A 19,460-nucleotide genomic window follows, 5' to 3' on the forward strand; every position below is an offset into this window, starting at 1 on the left:
GCCTACTGCTATGCCCACTGAGATAGCAGACCACTCCCTGCTGTGTCCATCAAGCGCTGTGCCCACAGGGCAATCTTGTGACTATTGTGGGAGGGACATTTTAATCATATGTGAAACACCCTGTTTGGGGGTATATAACTACTCTGTGCCCCAGGCCATGGTTCCTCATAAAGCTTTGTTTAATTTTCTCTTGCTATTCTGTCTCATGTGAATTTAATTCGTTCTCAGGCCAGATGAACGCACATTTGGGAAGAGGAAATGTCTTCCTCCCCTACGCCACCGAGACTCAGAGACTGCATGGCGCACAAAACCAAAGTACTTACTATCTGGCCCTTCAGAGAAAAAGTCTACTGACCCCTGAACCCTGTCATAACATGAGGATCTTCTCACGGGTGGTCCCTCTTTAAGCCTGGCGGGCCACCCTTTTCCCAGGCCTCTCTCACGTTAGACACTTGTCCCTTTTGTTCAGATCTTTAATGCGTTCTCAGGGTACCTCATTTCCACTCTTGGTTTTCATGTAAATTCAAAGCTCCATTTTCCTTTATCCTACAGAGCAATTCACCTGTCCTTCCTTACTCTGGCTACATGAGGGAGTCCTAAAGCTTCCTGTTCAGGAGATCCTCAGGGCACTGTCAGAAACAAGAGCTCAAAAGCCCTGGAAAGACATTAGGCTGCTCCTGCAGAAAGCAGAATTAAAAACCCCACATTTTTTAGTAAATTTCCTTTTTTTCTGTCCTCTTTCCCATATCGATAACATTAATATGACCCCAGCAATTTTATATCTACACACATCAGAAATCCTAAATTCAACAGAGTCAGTGAAAGTGGCCACAGGAAAAGGTAAGGGGACAGGAGAGGCATTGTATAGTTAACCAACATATAGGCAATTCAGATTTTTCCAAGCAAACAAAAATACCTATAATGTCCTACTTTCTCCTAAAAAGAAATGAATTTGCAAAGCCCTATGTTGATTATCTGGCTTTTGCGCACTTTGCTTCTGTCAAACAGCTTGTTTTACATGACATTTATGGAAGCAAATGAAGTGTGTATTGCTTTTTAATAACTCAGAATTGGTAATTTACTTTTTGAAGGTTTAATGATCATCTAGCCTCATCCTTCTCAATTGGGCATTTGCATATGCCTGGGGATGTGTGGCTAGTTTACTAAGGGGATATAGAAGTCATGATGGCAATTGGCATGGCTTCCTAGAAGAATATTTTGCCTAACGTTATTCCAATAGGTTGAAGGGAAAACTGCATTATTTTTATATTAACGCAAATACATATAAGGGAACAGAAGGCAAAAAATGTAGGAGATGTCAAGAGAAAATCAGAGAAGACTGTGCTTCCAGGGATGCTTTAAATTCTGCCTCCAATGCTCTTGGGGTGATACATTTGTTTCTTCTTTTTAAATTATGATAGTTAACAACCTTGTGAAATTTCAGTTGTACATTATTGTTAGTCATGTTGTAGGTACACCACTTCACCCTTTGTGCCCTCCCTCCACCCCCCCTTTCCCCTGGTAACCACCAATCAGTTCTCTTTGTCTATGTGTTAAGTACCACCTATGAGCGGAGTCATACGGAGTTCGTCTTTCTCTGTCTGCCTTATTTCACTCAACATAATACCCTCAAGGTCCATCCATGTTGTGGTGAATGGGACGACTTTGTCCTTTTTTATGGCTGAGTACTATTCCACTGTATATATATATATATACCATATCTTCTTTATCCAATCATCAGTTGCTGGGCACTTAGGTTGGTTCCATGTCTTGGCTATTGTGAATAATGCTGCGATGAACATAGGGGAGCATGGGACTTTGGGAATTGCTGATTTCAGGTTCTTAGGATAGATACCCAGTAGTGCAATGGCTGGGTCATAAGGTATTTCTATTTTTAACTTTTTGAGAAATCTCCATACTGTTTTCCATAGTGGCTGCAGCAGTTTGCATTCTCACCAACAGTGTATGAGGGTTCCTTTTTCTCCACAGCCTCTCCAACATTTGTCACTCTTGGTTTTGGATATTTTTGCCATTCTAACAGGTGTAAGGTGATACCTTAGTGTAGTTTTGATTTGCATTTCCCTGATGATTAGTGATGATGAGCATCTTTTCATGTGTCTATTGGCCATCTGTATATCTTCTTTGGAGAAATGTCTGTTCATGTCCCCTGCCCAGTTTTTGATCAGGTTGTTTGATTTTTTGTTGTTGAGCTGTGTGAGTTCTTTACATATTATGGAGATTAACCCTTTGTTGGGTAAATAACTTGTAAATATTTTTTCCCAATTAGTGGGTGTTTTTTTGTTTCAATCCTGTTTTTCCTTGCCTTGAAGAAGCTCTTTAGTCTGATGAAGTCCCATTTGTTTATTTTTTCTATTGTTTCCCTCATCTGAGGCGTTATGGTGTCCAAAAAGATTCTTTTGAAACTGATGTCAAAGAGTGTATTGCCTATATTCTCTTCTAGAAGACTTATTGTTTCAGGCCTAATCTTCAGGACTTTGATCCATTTTGAGTTTATTTTTGTGAATGGTGAAAAAGAATGGTCAATTTTCATTCTTTTACATGTGGCTGTCCAGTTTTCCCAGCACCATTTGTTGAAGAGACTTTTTTTCTCCATTGTAGGCCCTCAGCTCCTTTGTAGAAGATCAGCTGTCCATAAATGTGTGGTTTTAGTTCTGGACTTTCAATTCTGTTCCATTGATCTGTGTGCCTTTTTGTACCAGTACCATGCTGTTTTGATTACTGAAGCTTTGTAGTATGCTTTGAAGTCAGGGATTGTGATGCCTCTGGCTTTGTTCTTCTTTCTCAGGATTGCTTTAGCAATTCGGGGTCTTTTGTTGCCCCATATGAATTTTACGATTTGTTGTTCAATTTCTGTAAAGAATGTCTTTGGGATTCTGATTGGGATAGCATTGAAGCTGTAGATTGCTTTAGGTAGTATGGATATTTTAACTATGTTTATTCTTCCAGTCCATGTGCATGGAATGTCTTTCCATCTCTTTATGTTGTCATCAATTTCTTTCAAGAAAGTCTTGTAGTTTTCGTTGTACAGATCTCTCACTTCCTTGGTTAATTTATCCCAAGGTATTTTATTCTTTTTGTTGCAATTGTGAATGGGATTGAGTTCTTGAGTTCTTTTTCTGTTAGTTCATTGTTAGCGTATAGAAATGCTACTGATTTATGTATGTTGATTTTATACCCTGCAACTTTGCTGTAGCTGTTAATTGTTTCTAATAGTTTTCCTATGGTTTCTTTGGGGTTTTCTATATATAAGATCATGTCATCTGCAAACAGCAAGAGTTTTACTTCTTCGTTGCCTATTTGGATTCCTTTTCTTTCTTTTTCCTGCCGAATTGCTCTGGCCAACACCTCCAGTACTATGCTGAATAAAAGTGGTGAAAGTGGGCACCCTTGTCTTGTTCCTGTTCTCAGAGGGACGGGTTTCAGTTTTTATCCGTTGAGTATGATGTTGGCATTTGTTTCTCTTTACTAGTGGGGTACCATGATGGAAGAGCTGTGCAAAACTGATTCACAGCCAGCTGTGCCGCCACCAAATATAAACAGACAAAACGACAGCAGGCTGTGAGAGCAATGCTTGTCTTTACAAAAGTTCATCTAAAAATATTCCATAAGAGTGTTTAAATATCACTGGATTTCACCTCATTCCTGCCAGGTTACCTGCCTAAAACACTTTGCCACATTTCTTCCAATCCTAGTTGCATTAACCCAGCTCAGAATTCACTCACCCAAGAAGCTCTCCCAAATAACTCCCGTTCAAATGGGTGTCTCTTTGGAACTCAAAGCACTTCCTATCTGTACTAGTTTTTAAATAAACTATTTTCCTTTAAGACTAATATGTGCTCATTATTGAAAACAGAAAATACAGAAAAATATAAAGAATATTATAATTACCTGTAATAGCCTCCACCCAGTGCTTAGTATTCTTAAGCTTTGTGTATCACTTTACACTTGCAGGGTTGTACCTTCAGATTATAGGGTCTGGATGATATTAAATCCTGTTTATATTTCAACAAATGACAACCATCTCCTCTATCATTAAAAACTATATCTAAACGCATCCCATAATATTCATTTCATGTGTTGTTTTCTGCCTATTAACGTCATGGCATTCATTCACTGGCTCATTCATTCATTCTTCAAACACTGATTAGTCACTTATAATGTACTAAACATTGTGCTTCTGTGTTTTCTTTCCCATGCTAAATTAACTTATGAGTAATGACCCCTTAAAAATTTTTTTTTTAAAGGCATCAGAAAGAAGGTAACATTTGTGGGTTTTTTTTTTTTTTGCTGGGAAAGATTCACCCTGAGTTAACATCTATTGCCAAGCTTCCCCCTCTTTTTTCCCTCTCCAAATCCCCAGTACATAGTTGTATATTCTAGTTCTTCTTACAACTTCTAGTTGTAAGTCCTTCTAGTTCTTCTACATGAGCCACGGCCATGGTACACCTACTGACAGATGAGTGGTGTGGTACTGCGACCTGGAACTGAAGCTGGGCCACTAAAGAGGTGATAGCATGTAACTTTAACCACTAGGCCATCAGGGCTGGCTCCCCCTTCATAATTTTGCCAGATTTCTGAGTACAGACTTCATCAAATAAGAAGTATACAGTAAATATTTGATAATCAATTCTTTTTTCTTAAGACTGGCACCTAAGCTAACTAACATCTGTTGCCAATCTTTTTTTTCCTTCTTCTTCTTCTCCCCAGTGCACACCCCACATAGTTGTGTATCCTGGTTGTGAGTGCCTCTGGTTGCGCTATGTGGGACGCCGCCTCAGCATGGCCTGACAAGTGGTGCCATGTCGGTGCCCAGGATCCAAACCAGTGAAACCCTGGGCCATGGAAGCAGAGCACATAAACTTAACCACTTGGCCACAGGGCCAGCCCCTTTGATAATGAATTTATCAAAATTTTATGTATCCTCAACTTTTTGGAAACATTGAGATGCATCTCAAATCTTGTATATATTCTGTTGACCACCTTTTAACAAAAGGAGAAAGTTCTTAATGAATTTGTCTCAAATTTCTCTTCTAAGATTGGAATTTTGACCTTGGTAGACAAGGAATGACTTAGAATCTGTACCAAGCTTAAGACCTGTGTGCCCAGGCCAAGTACAGGGGCAGAGAGGGTGATACAAGTAAAGAGGCAGACCCCAGAGAGAGAGTCGTGTGCTGAAGGACGTGGCAAGGTTCAAATATGATGCAGGTCACAGATGATGTTGGGAAGTCCTGTGAGGTACAGAGTACAATGATGAGGATCACGTAGCAGTAACTACTGGGGGTGCCAGGTGAGCTGATGGCCTCATCAGGGTCTGTCCATTGGTGGAAGGACAGAGTCCCTGGCCTTAAGGAAGAAGGGAGGCTTCAGCATGGCCGAGGAAGTACTGGGATATCTTGGACTGTACAATCCTTCTTTCCGTCCTGACGGTGCTTAGGAGAGTAGGACATGCTCTCTGAAGCTGACCCTCCTCCAAACCACCAGCTCCTGTTTCCCTTCCCTGTCGCAACCACGGTTCAGAAAAGAGACTCAAGTAAATATTTTGTGTGTTACGAGGGACTTGTAGGTTTTCTGGAAGGAGGCTCTTTCACTTACTTCCTCAACTCAGAAAACACTTTTCCCTTGGCAAAAGAAGCAATGAGGAAAGGTCAAGTTACTCATTAATCTTTCTCATCAACGTTCCAATTTATGCCATACTTTCTTGGGCCCAACAAAGCAACCAGAATAGAGAGCAATAAACACTTCTTTTGAACTTGTAATTTATGTGTAATGCTAGCATGATTATCAGCATACAAATTCTGGGTATTTTAGTTGTCAATCGTGCTGTCTAAATTAAAATATCCTCTTATTTCAGTGTCCTTCCTTGACAGTGTACTACAAAGCTGGAGAACACCTCAAATTAAAATGTTGGTTGGAAAGGAGCTGATCCATTTCAACAAAAAAGATCTGAGATTCATAAAATCTTTGAAGTGACTTCACACAGATGCAAATATGTGCACATGAAGATGCTGAAGCGCTCCTAGCATCTGGTGAAGCTCCCTCCTCCTAGTTTGGATTATTGTCACTCCTTTGCCCTCTTTCCTTGTGCTGAAAGTGTACACTATCTAGTCAGGGGAAAAGACTGCACTTAGGATACATAAATAGTCTCCACTACTTCAAGGAAGAAGGTGTTGCCTAGGATTTCTGTTTACAAGCTTGGGATTTGTTTCCCCTTATTTTAAAATATTTATAATATGGGATGTGCTCATTAAGGAGAATTTGGAAAATGCAGGAGGAAGATATGAAAAACAAATAAGTCGGATATAATTAGACTACCTAATGGTAACCACTGTTAATATTTTAATTCACTTTCTGCTAATCCTTCTTCATATATGTATCTTTATACACAGAGATGTCTTTCTTTCTTAAATAGCTTCTTTTTCTTTTAGAGGGCAGAACCCACTCCTTTTAGACATTTTGAGTAAAATATATGCTATACCAGTTTTCAGTTTCTATAGGAGAAAAGTAATTTCTGCTTATTAAAAAGGCATTAATGATTATAGGGGAGAGTGGTCAAGAGAAATATCTGGAAAAAAATTAAGCTTTGGATATTTCCTAAGCTCTATTTCAAAAGCACTTTGTACTATGCTCTGTATGAAAAAAATACTAAAATTTAAATGAAAGAATAATTTTATAATAAAAGTAACTAGCTTACTTTTGTATGGATTCAGAATACACCAACTTAACTAAGAAAGCATGACTTTTAAGAATTTATAAAATTAATAAACATACATTGACACTTTGTAAATAAAGGGCCCTACAGTCTTTAATGGGTCCACATCTTTATAGATCAAAAATTTATTTGGTATAGTATTATGAGCCACGCTAATGATGGCTGGAAAATACCAGAATTTTTCTGGATATTTAACAACAGCTTTGTCTATGACTACTGCTAACTTCTGTGTAATCCTGGATTTTAATAGTTGCTTTTAGAGTGTATTCTGCCATCTTTACCTTGATAAAGAGTGAGCTGGATATCAACTTGACTTTCAATTTAAAATCATGCAAGATAGGAAAAGAACAGCATAAGCAAAGTCAACTGACAAAGTGGGAGAAGAAAATTCAACTTACATAACAGAGGAGAATTGGCTTATTTAGAGAGTTAAACATTTAAAGACCAACCTTCTTCCCACCGCCCCCAAAATGAGCTAAGGACATAGACTCAGGTCACCAAAAAAAGAATGACAAGAAGCCCACAAATATATGAAAAGATGCTCAATGGCTTTGCTTAGTTGAAACTTTAGCAAATGTCTTATTATTCCTTGGAGTTCTAAAGAAGTAACTGTGAAAGATGAGATCAGGGAAGCCATAGGAAAATAGAGCCAGAGCAGCCATTTCAAATGAGTTGCTTTGCATATCTTGTTTTCTTTATCTTCCGAACTGGACCAAACTGTCAACATTCCAAGAAGTCAGTAAAGACAAGAATATCTTGTTTATGAGGACTGATGAAGTTGAACTTTGCTGATGACCAAAGAGCTAACCAATCACTGAAGTACAAATCTAGCCTTTTGCCTGATGACTGAATCTCAAGCCTATCGATGAAGTACAAACCAGGCCTTATCCATATAGGATCAATGAACTCTTCTTTAATACAGCTTACCACATCTGTCTTTCTTTTTCCATAAAAACCCTTAGCCTGTCTCCAGTATTTGGAACACTTATTTGGGTTTCTACCTGAAACTGTGCTCCCCAAATTGTGATTATTTAATCCCTAAATGCCTGGGAATTGGCCCTTCTTAGAATTAAATTTCACCATCACAAGAAAAAATTAGGGGTCTTTTTTTCCAGAATTGAGTAGGTCACTGATCAATATGATTAACAAATATCTGATGCCTGTGACTTTTTAATTATAATAAGTCCATGAGGTTTTTTTTTCTATTACACCAGTTATCCATGGGAAATACTGTTTATGCTCACTATCTGTAAAATACCATCTTGCCTAACTTAACTTTCAGTCTTAGCAATTCTCTTAACTTCCAGCCTTAACATTTTTCATCCAAAAAGCAGGGGCTGGACTAATTGGTCTCCAAAGCTATTCCTAGTGCCAACCTTCTAACTTTGTTTTGTTTTGTTTTCCTTTTTGTACACTTAAGGGGGAGATGTAAGTTAGTTTAAGTCTGACATTTAAATGAAACTTTGTGTCTTCACCATCATAATGAGAAAGAAATAAAAGATTTTATCTTTGTAAATCTACTTATGGAAAATGGTTTGTACTATATTTACTTTTTAAAGCCTTCAAAAGCTACAAGAAAATAAAATGTGTTCCTTCTGAGAAATGCCCTCCTTTCTGCACTTGATTGGTTTCAGAATCCTTGCTCGGGGTGTGGCATACCACACTAATGCTCTTTAACAGCTAAATACGAAGGTCAGTAGGCTGGCAGGTGCTTGCCAGGTGCAAACAGAGATGGCACAGCTCCCAGGGCCAACATCAAAAAAGGGGCTTAACTATCCTCTGTTTAGCCTTTCTCTTTCAGGTTTTCGCAAATACCTAATGTGTCATTCACCATGATGGCAGAAAGCCTTTTCTGAGAACCTTCACAGGCCCATTCATGCTGCTATCCCCACCTCTGACGGCATCAATATTCATTCCCACCAGATTACTTAACTGGTACTTGACCAGAAAATTCCAGACTGGTAGTTTAAGATGACATTTCTGGGAGAGGGTGAAATTGCAATGAGATCAGGCATTAAATCTAGGTTTGGTATCATGGGCTTTTGGCATGAGTGATGTCATTTTGGGCCTGTGGTTTTAACAACAGGTATTTAATATGCACCTACTACAGGCATAGCACAGTCTCCACATTCGAGATACAGCAAGAACACTCCATCTCTGCCTCATGGAGCTTGTCTAGAAAAATAAGGAACAAGGCTCAGGACCTTTCAAATGGAGCCTCAGTTGGGTCAAATCAAAATAAGTTAAAAAGATTGATGCAAAAGTCTTCAATTATATTAAGAACGGCTTGATGAAACCCAGATAGAAAAATTTCACAGACTGAAAGTTCCATCCCACAACTAGAAGGACCTGCAATTAAGATATACAGCTATGTACGGGGGGGTTTGGGGAGATAAAGCAGAAAAAAAAAAAGGAGAAGATTGGCAACACTTGTTAGCTCAGGTGTCGATCTTTGAAAAAAAAAAAAGAGAGTTCCAGTAAAACTCTAATCCTCGAATCTAATTTAGCACCTGTAACTAGGAAATCAAACACTAGCCATATTTTCCCCTATTTTTTAAAATTTTCTCATGAGAAAAAAAAGCTTCAAGTCTAGAAATAGATGATAAAATTTTTTTCTCTTTATTGGGATATAATTAACACAGCATTGTGTATCGATGGTAGCAGAGAACATAATTAGATTCTCTGTTCTCACAAATAAGTGCCAACATGGAGCCTCAGAACTTTTGTTATATCACTCTTTTACAACTGTAAGAATCAACAGGAATGAGAATCCCCCCTCAGTGAGTCTCTTTAATTATGCCTCTTTCAATTAAGTGTCATCATGCAGTGTCTGGCTTTTATAATCCAAGATACTAAGGTGTCTACTTTATATCTCACATCCACAGTTTGTGTCTATGTGCTCTACCAAGAATTCAAACACTGCGTTGGTCTGGGAAGAAGAGGAAATTCCATGGTTTTTTGAACCCAGAAAGTCTTTAGTACATCTCAGATATAGAACTGTTTAAATATACATAACATTTTATAATTCCAGAAGAGGCTTTTGAGGTTTATACGGAGAGCTTGCATTTCCTCACCATCTTCTCATACCTTAACCCCGTGCCATACAGGCTCTATCCCCACCATTCTATGAACTAAACAGCAACAAAATAGTTGATAAATAGGTTAGATTTTTAAATTTTTTTTATTTAGCTGATTCCAAACGTAACATAGTGTCAAAATAGAAAACTGAAGAGCACAAAGAAAATGAAATACCCATGATCCTATCAACTATGGTTAATTTTGGTATATTCACAATTAATCTCTTTGTATCAATGTATTACTTTTAATAAAAGGAATGTCAAAAGGCACTCTGATTTGGAGTCTGCCTTTCCCTCTTACGAATATATCATAGTTTCTCACACTGATATATTTTTACACTGCTGGCTGCAGACAATTTGATCCCATAAAGCCACCTATCAAAAATTCCTTCTATGTTTGCTAGACACTTAAGAGTTTACATTTTTCCCTAAATTATACGTCTTTGCTCATAGCTGTGATCATTTCTTTGGGATAAACTCTAAACGGAATCGGTGGTTTAAAAGTCATGTCCCTTTTAAAAGTATTAACATATGGAAAAGTTGTGTTAAAAATTAAAAGTTTGAGGGTGCTGGGCTCCCAATATGTTTACTCACATTGGTTGACGTTTTCATTCTGTCAACTAACAGGAAGAAAATGTCAGCTTCTCTTGTCTGCTGTTTTAATACCAGTTATGTTACCTTTTTTTTTTTCCCTACTTTTGTGGTCATACAGGCTTACTCACAACTCTACAAATAAATCTTGCTCATTCTTAATTTTCCAGCACTGAGAGATTGTTTCCCAGAAACTTCTCCCTGTTATCAATTCCTACCCATCTCAGTAATAATAGCATTCATCGCTGCCAGGAATTTGGACATCATACACCCTTGTCCTTACCTTTTTCATGCACGTATATTTCCTCTTCAAAAAACACTGAGTTGCTCAAAGGCAAGGGCCCCACAGAACTGAGGCCCAGCGTCTAAGGGCCCCGTGTCCCTTAATAATTGACCTTCCCAGGCGTGCTCTCAAGGCAGTGGGGGAGAGTAATTCACGATAGGGGTTGCGAGTGCAGAGGCCGAGTCTTCATGGTTTTGAACTCTAGCAGGCCTGCACGGGATGCAGCAGCAGAGGCTCAACCAAGGCTCTCAGGTATTGTCCCTAATTGTGCCTGACTGATGCTGAATACTGAGGGCCCAGGTAGTCCTGAAGCCCGGAGCGTCCCAGGACAACTGAAGCCCGGAGGCGGCTGGTCCCACGGTGACCCGCTGCCTGGGCTCCCGGTTTCTATTTTCAGGTCGAGGCGCTTTATTCTTCGACCCAGCGATCCGGAAAAGGAACACTAACGATCCGCCAGCTCTTGTTTCCTTTCCGCCCTTCCTGCGTGGGGTGTTAACCGTGTACGAATGCGGTGGTGACCCAGCGGTTTCCCGCAAGCCTCCTCGAGGCTCCCGGGCAGGTCTGCAGAGGGTGCGGCCAGAGAGCGGTCAGGCTCACGCGGGAGGAGCCGGAGCCGCCCGCCAACTCGGATCCTTTAGGTCACAGCCAGGTTCCGCGGCGTCCTCTCCAGGCCTAACGCGCATTCCCCGCTCCGAGGCCCCGCCCTGCAGCCCCCGCCCTGCAGCCCCCGCCCCCCTCATTGGCCCCGCCCGGCCTCGGTACAGCGGCTCACTTCCGACTCCGGCGAGATACAGGCCACGCCCAAGGGCCGTACCGCACAAGAACCTTTGGTAGTCTGGGGATTGTTGCGTCGGGTGACCAAGCTGAGAAAGTGCCGCTCGCCCGGCTCTCGGGAATCCGGGGGATCTCCCCGAAAATGACGGCGTCTTGCGCGCGGCGCTGGGCACCTCTCTGTCGCCCCGAGAGCCACTTCTCTTCTTGGTGCTCCGTTGGGATCCTTTTAGGGGCCCTAGTGCTCCCGCTACCCGTATCCCCGTCCGGTAGGAGCCTGGAGAGGGCGTGCGCTCCAGCGCGAACGGGAGCGGGTCGGGGGCAGGCCGACCGGAGCCGAGGGCGGGGGAACTTCGCTCGGTGGGTCGGGCAGGTGGCGCGGGGCTGAGTCGACCCGGGTCGTGCGGAGTGGGTAGTGCGTGGCCAGCCTTCTCCCCGGGTGGCGCTGTGCAGGGATCCCGGCGGTGAGGACCACGAAGCGCAGGAGGTGAAGGCTTGGTGGTCGGCACCGAGCGGTGCGGCGGGGTGGGTGAGCCGGTGTTGACCGGGCCAGGCTGTGTCCCTAGCGAAAGCTTGCAGGCTGTTACCGGCACTGAGCCAAGTCGGGACGGGAGCGCGGACGCGGTGCTTGCGGTGAGGGCTTGCTCTTGAGTGCCCAGGAGCGTGGGGGAGTTGCTGGGACTCGTGCTGTGCCGGTGGGGAGGGTTTGCCCTGCTTCCCTGGGTCGGATGGTGCCGTGTTGAGAGGGGTATTTGTGCCCCGCCTGGCTGGGCTGGGGAAGCCGCGGGCGTGTTGTCGGGTGTGTGTTCCACGGAAGTGGCCACCCAGCGGTGCCGAGTGTGGAGCGAGGAGGCCCGCTGCTCGCTTCGTCAGGGGGCTGGGAAGCGCGTGGTGTGCCTGTAGTGCTGGGGTGAGAGCAGGCTCTGGGTGCCTGGGGTTCCGAGGGTTTGGGAGGGGCGCGCCAGGCTTTTGTACCTGACGTTCAGAGGCTCCTTCTTGCCCAAGATCATATTCGTATCGGTTGGCAGCCTATTGCTTCTTCTTCTTTTTTTTTGTCATGTAATTATCTTCCTGTTCCCATGTAGCACAGACAGTATCCAGTTCCGTTACCGAATGGCTTTTTGGCATTGTTTCCTTCTTTTCATTGGGTCGGATCATGTTTGAGGGGACATCCGAAGTCACCTAAAACACATTGGTAGCCAAACTTAGTGAGAAACGGTTATCCTAAGAAATGAACGATAAATAATGTGAATCTGGCTTTCCTCTACAGCTCAAAAACTATGGCTTAAGGCCCATCTGCTACGTTTGTTTCATGTTTCATTGACTGGAAATAAGTACTTTAAAAATATATGTGGTAAAAAAGTCAAGTTATATAAAACATGCACAAAGGACAAACATTTTAAATACTTTGGTATATTTCCTCTGTCTTCATATGCACGTGTGTTCCTTTGCCCAAGTTATTTTCAGGATCCTGTAACATATACCGTTTGTATGCTGCATTCTTTCCTTAGCAACGTTCATTCCACAAAGATTTGCCTTCCCTGTGCCAGGTCCTGTGCTGGTCCTGAGGGTACCCTGCTCATCAATAACAAACCATTCCTGTTTTCATGATCTTTCTTTGTCTGTTTGCACACACACCCGAATATAAGCAGAGACTGTATTTGCTGACTGTTAGATCCCCAGTGCCAAGCACACACTAGATAGTCGAGAAATATTTGCTAAAATTTATTGGGAGACAGTGAAAAAACATAATACTAATGAATACATTATAACCCAAGAGAAGCGCTCTGGAGGAAAGGAGCCTGAGACTCTGACAGCATTTAGCAAATGAGTGGAGGCGGGGAAGACTTTTCTGCTCATCAGGCCAATTCTGCCACTTGGGGCTTCTGCACTTGCTATTCCCAAAGCCTTGGAAAATGGTCCTCCTGCCTCTTGCATACTGGTCTCCTTCTTATTCTTCAAACTCAGCTGAAATGTTACCCTCCACCCCCCACCCCAGAACTTCTTCACCCACTCTGTCTCAGGTAGACACACACACACCCTCCATCTCAAATCCCCCTTGACCTGTAGTCACTCTTCCCATACTCTCTTCTCTTTTCTCCCCGCTAGAATGCAGAGATCTTGTCTCTCTTGTCACACTTGTTCCAAATGCCCGTTGTGGTTTTTTTGGCCTCGATATCAATACTCTTGTATTACTATTAAATTCCAGAAAACTAAACATACTATTCAGCTGGAGCTTAGAGCTCAGGAAAAAAATGCCTCGGGAGGAAGGTTCTTTAAAGCACCATTCTTACGATAGCATTTCTGTGGTGCCTAAAACGCTAAGGCAGGACAGCTGAGGGTCCGGGAGGCTGTGTCTTCCTGTTTGTAGACTCTCCAGGGTCACAGGATTGCAGTCTTCCTTGTTACAGATCATTAACAAGTTCATTTCTGTTGGGGGGGGGGCGGGGGCGGGGAACAGTGGTAGTAAAAAGAAAACAAAAGGAACTTTTAAAGAAAGAATACTGCTTAGAATAGGCTTAAAGGTAGAATATAAAGGACACTTAGAAAGCTATTTAAAATAGAGGAAAATAGATCACTAAAATGAGTAGGATGTCTCTGGAAGGTAACAAAACTAGAAATGAAGAGGAGGAAAAGCAAGGTTAAGGTTAAGGTGGAAAGGTAAAATCAGGAAAGGTATGAAACTTAGAGAAAGTAAAAATGAGAACTTACTATGCTGGGAACGGAAAAATGTGAATAAAATAAACATTTCACTTTTGAAGCAGCTCCTGAGGAGAAGGTTTTGTGAGCAGACACTGTTGTGCCTGGGAGGTTTGTCATCTCAGAGGTGGTTGCCAAATGGTACGAGGTCCCAGAAGGGAACATTTGTCGAATTTTGGGACCAGTCTCATTCCTCCAGAAGGAGTCTGCTTTTTCCGGACAAAACCCACAATGTCCTTTAATGGGTGGTCTCTTCTGCCTATTTTAGGTCTTTTCTTTCTTTCTAGAAGAAAAGCCAATATCACTAAGTGCTTACACCCTAGTTACTTAGTGGCCTTATTCTGCATATTGCAATGCAAAGACAGCAGTCCTTGTCTGGTCAGTTGCTAGGTTACCAGAATCCTGGGAGATAGGCAACAAAAGAAATTATGTGGCCAGCTCTCTCTCCAGTGCATAAAGCTTTAAGATGATTATCTTCTTGTCTAGAAGACAAGCATTGAGCAGGAGTTGCTGCTGAGCAGGCAGGAAGGGTCTTCCCAGCAGAGGGAGCAGTGTGAACAATGGCTCAGAGATGTGACCTGGCTCGGGGATTCATGGACTGCCAAGCTACCCAGTGAGGCAGCAGTAGGGCAAAGGAGGCGAGAGCAAGGAGAGGACTAGATCATAGAGTGAAAAATTGTGAAAAGTAACAGGGTAGTCAGGAATGAATAGTCACCATCATAAAATTCAGACTCTATGTTGTTACCTGTCCTTTTAGGGCACCTTGAGCCGTTCTGTTTGACTTGGCACAACGCAGATGTACATTAGGGTTGCTCTAATTTCCCCAGGCTCAGTAGAAGACTGTTTCTTGGGGACTAACTTGCAGACACAGTGTGTTGGTGTAAGCACGCGAGGGTTCCAGATGAGAGACTGTGATGGGAAGCGGTGGTCGTAGTGGAACCAGGCTGCCTGGCTTCACTCCTGGGTCTTTCTGCCTACTGGGAATGTTTTTTGGGCAAAGTACTTCACCTTACTATGCCTCAGTTTGCTCATCTTAAGGAGGGGCAAATAGTACCTGTGGAACTATTATGGAAAAGTAATCTCAACTCATAGGATGATCATGAAGATTAAGTTAGTTTAAAAGCACTTAAAATATTGTTTGGCACAATTAGTGCTTACATTTGCTATTTCCAAAATTATTACTATCATCACTGTTGTCAGAACGAACTACTGGAATCTTCCATTACCATATTTTAGGAAAAACTATAACCCACAATATTTAGAGTTGACCTTTGATAATGTTAAAATGCCATTTCATATAATAAAGTATGGGTTCATAAAAAATAATAAAGCACAAATATTTTGACATGAAAGAAATTTAAAACTGTGATAAAGGGATTTGTCTATCACTAAACCAATGAAATAAAATTGAAGATAGGTGTGAATAGAGCAAAGAAAAAAATTATGATTTGCAGATACCTCTGGAAGAGGTTGGCTGAACAGTAAAGATTTGAATTTGGATCTAAGAGTGTGTAGAAGTGATTGATACCAGTGCTCATTCAGCTCTCGTGCTGGGTCCTAGAAGAGTCCTGTTGAATGAGACGTGGTCCTCGTGGTGACAGTCTTGGAAGGAGTATAAACACTAAAGAATTGGCATATGAAAAGTGCTATGAAAGAAGCAAATTGGGGCAGCAGGAGGACACTTAACCCGGTTTTCTGATTGAGAGATGTCAAGAGCTTCAAGGGAGAAGTGGCATCTAAGATGAAACTGAAGGATCAGTGGGTGGGAGGAGTGGCAGGGTCTCTGGTCAAAATGATGCATGGAACCTACAGTGCTAATGTAATTTAACAGTTTAATGGGCACTGCATAGAATTGAATATGGCTTGAGAATAGTGTGCAAGAGTGAACAGCGTCCTGATAGTGACAGATTTTAAAAGTCTGTTAGCCATGTGAAGGGGCTTAGACATTATCTTGAGAGCATTGGGGAGCCATTGACAGGCATCTGACGTGGAAGAGCATTGGTCACTCTGTCATATCAATATTCTTCTAGTTGCACTGTGAGGAATTGCTAAAGTAGAAAAGACATTATTTTAAGGAGAACTCGTCTCCTCCCAAAAATACCCAGAAGTAAAAACTTTATCTAAAAGCATAGCAATATAGTAGCTTTACTGTAGTAGGGATCTGTTGGATGAACAGCTCAAACAGCTACCTCAGGGAGCTTCTGGGGGACTGCATGATCCATTGATCAGCAAAGGAAGATCAAATTATATAAAATAATGTCCAAGAAAGCAAAGTTTTTTTCATGTAAGGCTACTGAAAGTAGTTCATTTTGATATTTAAGTGGCATCTATTCACTTACAAAATGCTCAGTTCACTGTTATGAAAACTATGAAATGATGTTTTTATTTTGAAGTAGTTCAGTCTGTCTTTATTTTGATCTGTGGAATCCATGATGCTTATTTAATCACCGCCTCTTACTATAGCATTTCTTGAGCACCCGCTGGGTAGAGAGTGTAGCAGAAAAAGAAGGCATGTGATCCCTGACCTCCAGGAACTCGCCTTCCGAGAGGAGACTGAGCGTGCAGTGACAAGTGATCATGAGTTTGTGCTTCAACCTGTGAGGGTTGTCTCAGTAGAGTGGTATATTCTATAGAGACTTCTTCAAGGAGAGGTGAGTTTTGGAATGAATTTAGAAAAAAGTGGGGAAGGATGCATACCTATAAATATATTTTTAAAACCGAAAACAATGGGGGCTGGCCTGGTGGTGCAGCGGTTAAGTGCACATGTTCCGCTTTGGTGGTCCGGAGTTCGACGGTTTGGATCCCAGATGTGGACTTGGCACCACTTGGCAGGCTATTCTGTGGTAGGCATCCCACATACAAAGTAGAGGAAGATGGGCACGGATATTAGCTCAGGGCCAGTCTTCCTCAGCAAAAAGAGGAGGATTGGCTGCAGATGTTAGCGCAGGGCTAATCTTCCTCAAAAGAACAAAAAACGAAAAACAACACAACTATGTACCAGGGATCTTTGGGAGAAAAAGGAAAAATAAAATCTTTAAAAAAAAATCAAAACCCAAAACATTGATATTGTCTCTTCAATTTACTGTTGATTGAAAGTTCACCTCATTCCCCAACAAACCAAAAGCTAACAGGATGTTATTTAAAATGAGCAAGACACATTGTCCACAGCTACCACCAGCTGGGGAAAAGCATGGACAGTCATTTAACATCTTGCCAAGAAACTTTCCTTTATTCTGTATTACTTACCTGCTACCAGGCCACAGGCCCTGTCTGACGAACGAGGTAAAATGCTTTATTTTCATGTTCTTACTCTCTTTTTTCTAGACGCCTGTGGTGATCCACTAAGATACGAATCCATGAAGCTGAAGGGTGTTGCTCAACCCCGTTATAGCCCTGGGGCCACAATAGAATACGAGTGTCGTCTAGGCTACAAGCTCAAGAGACCTCCTCTTCCCACCTCTGCCCGCTGTCAGGCTGATAACACATGGACACCTCTCCAGGAGGCTTGTACAAGTAAGTCAACAAAACATTTTTGGGTTTTTCTTAATTACTCTGGAGATATTCACACATTTTATGGCACATGTTCCACTACTGAGATGATGGTTGTCTCATGTGAATGTAGGTTTTAGATAGCAAGGTATTTTTTAGGGCTTTGAAAATCTCTAGGGAATCTTTTTGTTGGCAGCTGGTTGGCTAGGTAAATGTGAGTCTTTTTTTTTTTTCTTTTTTGTTTTAAATTTTTTTTTTTACGATTTTATTTTTTTTGTTTTTCTCCCCAAAGCTCCCCGGTACATAGTTGTATATTCTTAGTCGTGGGTCCTTCTAGTTGTGGCATGTGGGACACTGCCTCAGCGTGATTTGATGAGCAGTGCCATGTCCGCGCCCAGGATTCGAACTGACGAAACACTGGGCCGCCTGCAGCGGAGCGCGTGAACTTAACCACTCGGCCACGGGGCCAGCTCCAATGTGAGTCTTAAGTTTGGCTTTACCATAGTTAAAGAAAGTAAATAATATTCCCAAAAGGTCCAAAGAACAATGTAGAGTTTTGATTTCGATGTACATCTGTTTTGAAATTCGTATAAAACAATAAATTTTAAAATTGTCTTTTAGGAAAATTATGTCAACATCCAAAAGACCTGGTAGATGGCGCAGTGCAATATGTAAATGGGACTTTGGAGTTTGGTTCACAGGTTCACTATGTTTGTAATGAGGGGTAAGTTACTCCTTAGAGGAAATAAGGTAAAACTTATGAATTCCATTTTTGTCCTCTCTTCTTAAGCGTGCCCATAAAGTTGATTCCATTTTGCTTTCTATGTGACAAGTTGCACCTGTGGCCAAACAACTCTTGGGCTTTAATGGAGGCTGCAAAGATGTGTAATATATAGGAAGAAATTTAAATTGAAGGAAAGCAAAATTGAATACTTCTATTATACTAAGAAGCCTATCCCAACAGAGTGCACCCTATTTAAAACAGCCGGCTCTCAGAGTTGAAGTAGGGCTTCTGGAAATGGGAGGTAGAATTGCCATCCAAAGAGACTCTTACACTGACTGAGGTAACGCTGGAAGGGGCCAGCAGACCAACATTGACCCGGTCAGCCTGGACCATCATGTTGATCAAGGTGTCTTAGTTGGAAAACCTTATCTTTGAGACTGCTGCGAAGGAATGAAACATTTCAAACAGAGGTCCTGAGCACTTCATAATAGCCTTTGTTCTATGGGGCTCTTTTAATAGTATGTATTGGGAATACTGGGCATCTATGAAACATGTGCATTTAGAGGGTAAATGTAATACACTGTAGAAATGCAACTGATTTTTTAATACCAACTTTGTATCACACTACTTTGCTGAATTGATTTATTCTAATATTTTTGTGTTAGTGGGTGCATGTAATCTTTAGAGTTTTCTACATCTGAGAACCTATCATCTGCAAACAATGATAATTTTACTGCTTCCTTTCCCATTTGGTTGCCTTTTATTTATTTTTTCTTTCCAGACAGCTTTGTCTAGAACTTGCAGTACTATGTTGACTAGGAATGGTCAAAGCAGGCATCCTTGCCTTGTTCCTCATCTTAGAGGAAAAGATTTCAGCTTTTCACCATTGAATAGGATGTTTGTTGTGGGTTTTTCATGGATGGCATTTATTATCTTGAAGTAGGTTTCTTCTGTTCCTCATTTGTTGAGTATTTTTATCGTGACAGGATATTGAATCTTGTCAAATGCTTTTTTTGCAGCAATTGAGGTAATCATATGGGTGTTTTTCCCTCTATTTTGTTGATGTGGCGTTAATTGAATGATTTTCATATGTTG

At 41.6% G+C, this 19,460-nt stretch overlaps 1 protein-coding gene across 1 annotated transcript in view; it reads left to right on the top strand.

Annotated features, from left to right (window-relative positions):
* Window positions 1-10,869: 10,869 nt before the first annotated feature.
* The window catches only part of LOC106840878 (membrane cofactor protein-like), a 46,841-nt gene continuing 38,250 nt past the window's right edge, over window positions 10,870-19,460 (top strand). The window contains exons 1-5 of the mRNA XM_044758452.2: window positions 10,870-10,933; window positions 11,079-11,330; window positions 11,392-11,721; window positions 17,477-17,665; window positions 18,263-18,365. Of these exons, the coding sequence (XP_044614387.2) occupies window positions 10,870-10,933; window positions 11,079-11,330; window positions 11,392-11,721; window positions 17,477-17,665; window positions 18,263-18,365 (938 nt within the window). The remainder of the gene's footprint in view (window positions 10,934-11,078; window positions 11,331-11,391; window positions 11,722-17,476; window positions 17,666-18,262; window positions 18,366-19,460) is intronic.

Source organism: Equus asinus, chromosome 25, assembly GCF_041296235.1.
Source record: "Equus asinus isolate D_3611 breed Donkey chromosome 25, EquAss-T2T_v2, whole genome shotgun sequence".
NCBI lineage: Eukaryota > Metazoa > Chordata > Mammalia > Perissodactyla > Equidae > Equus > Equus asinus.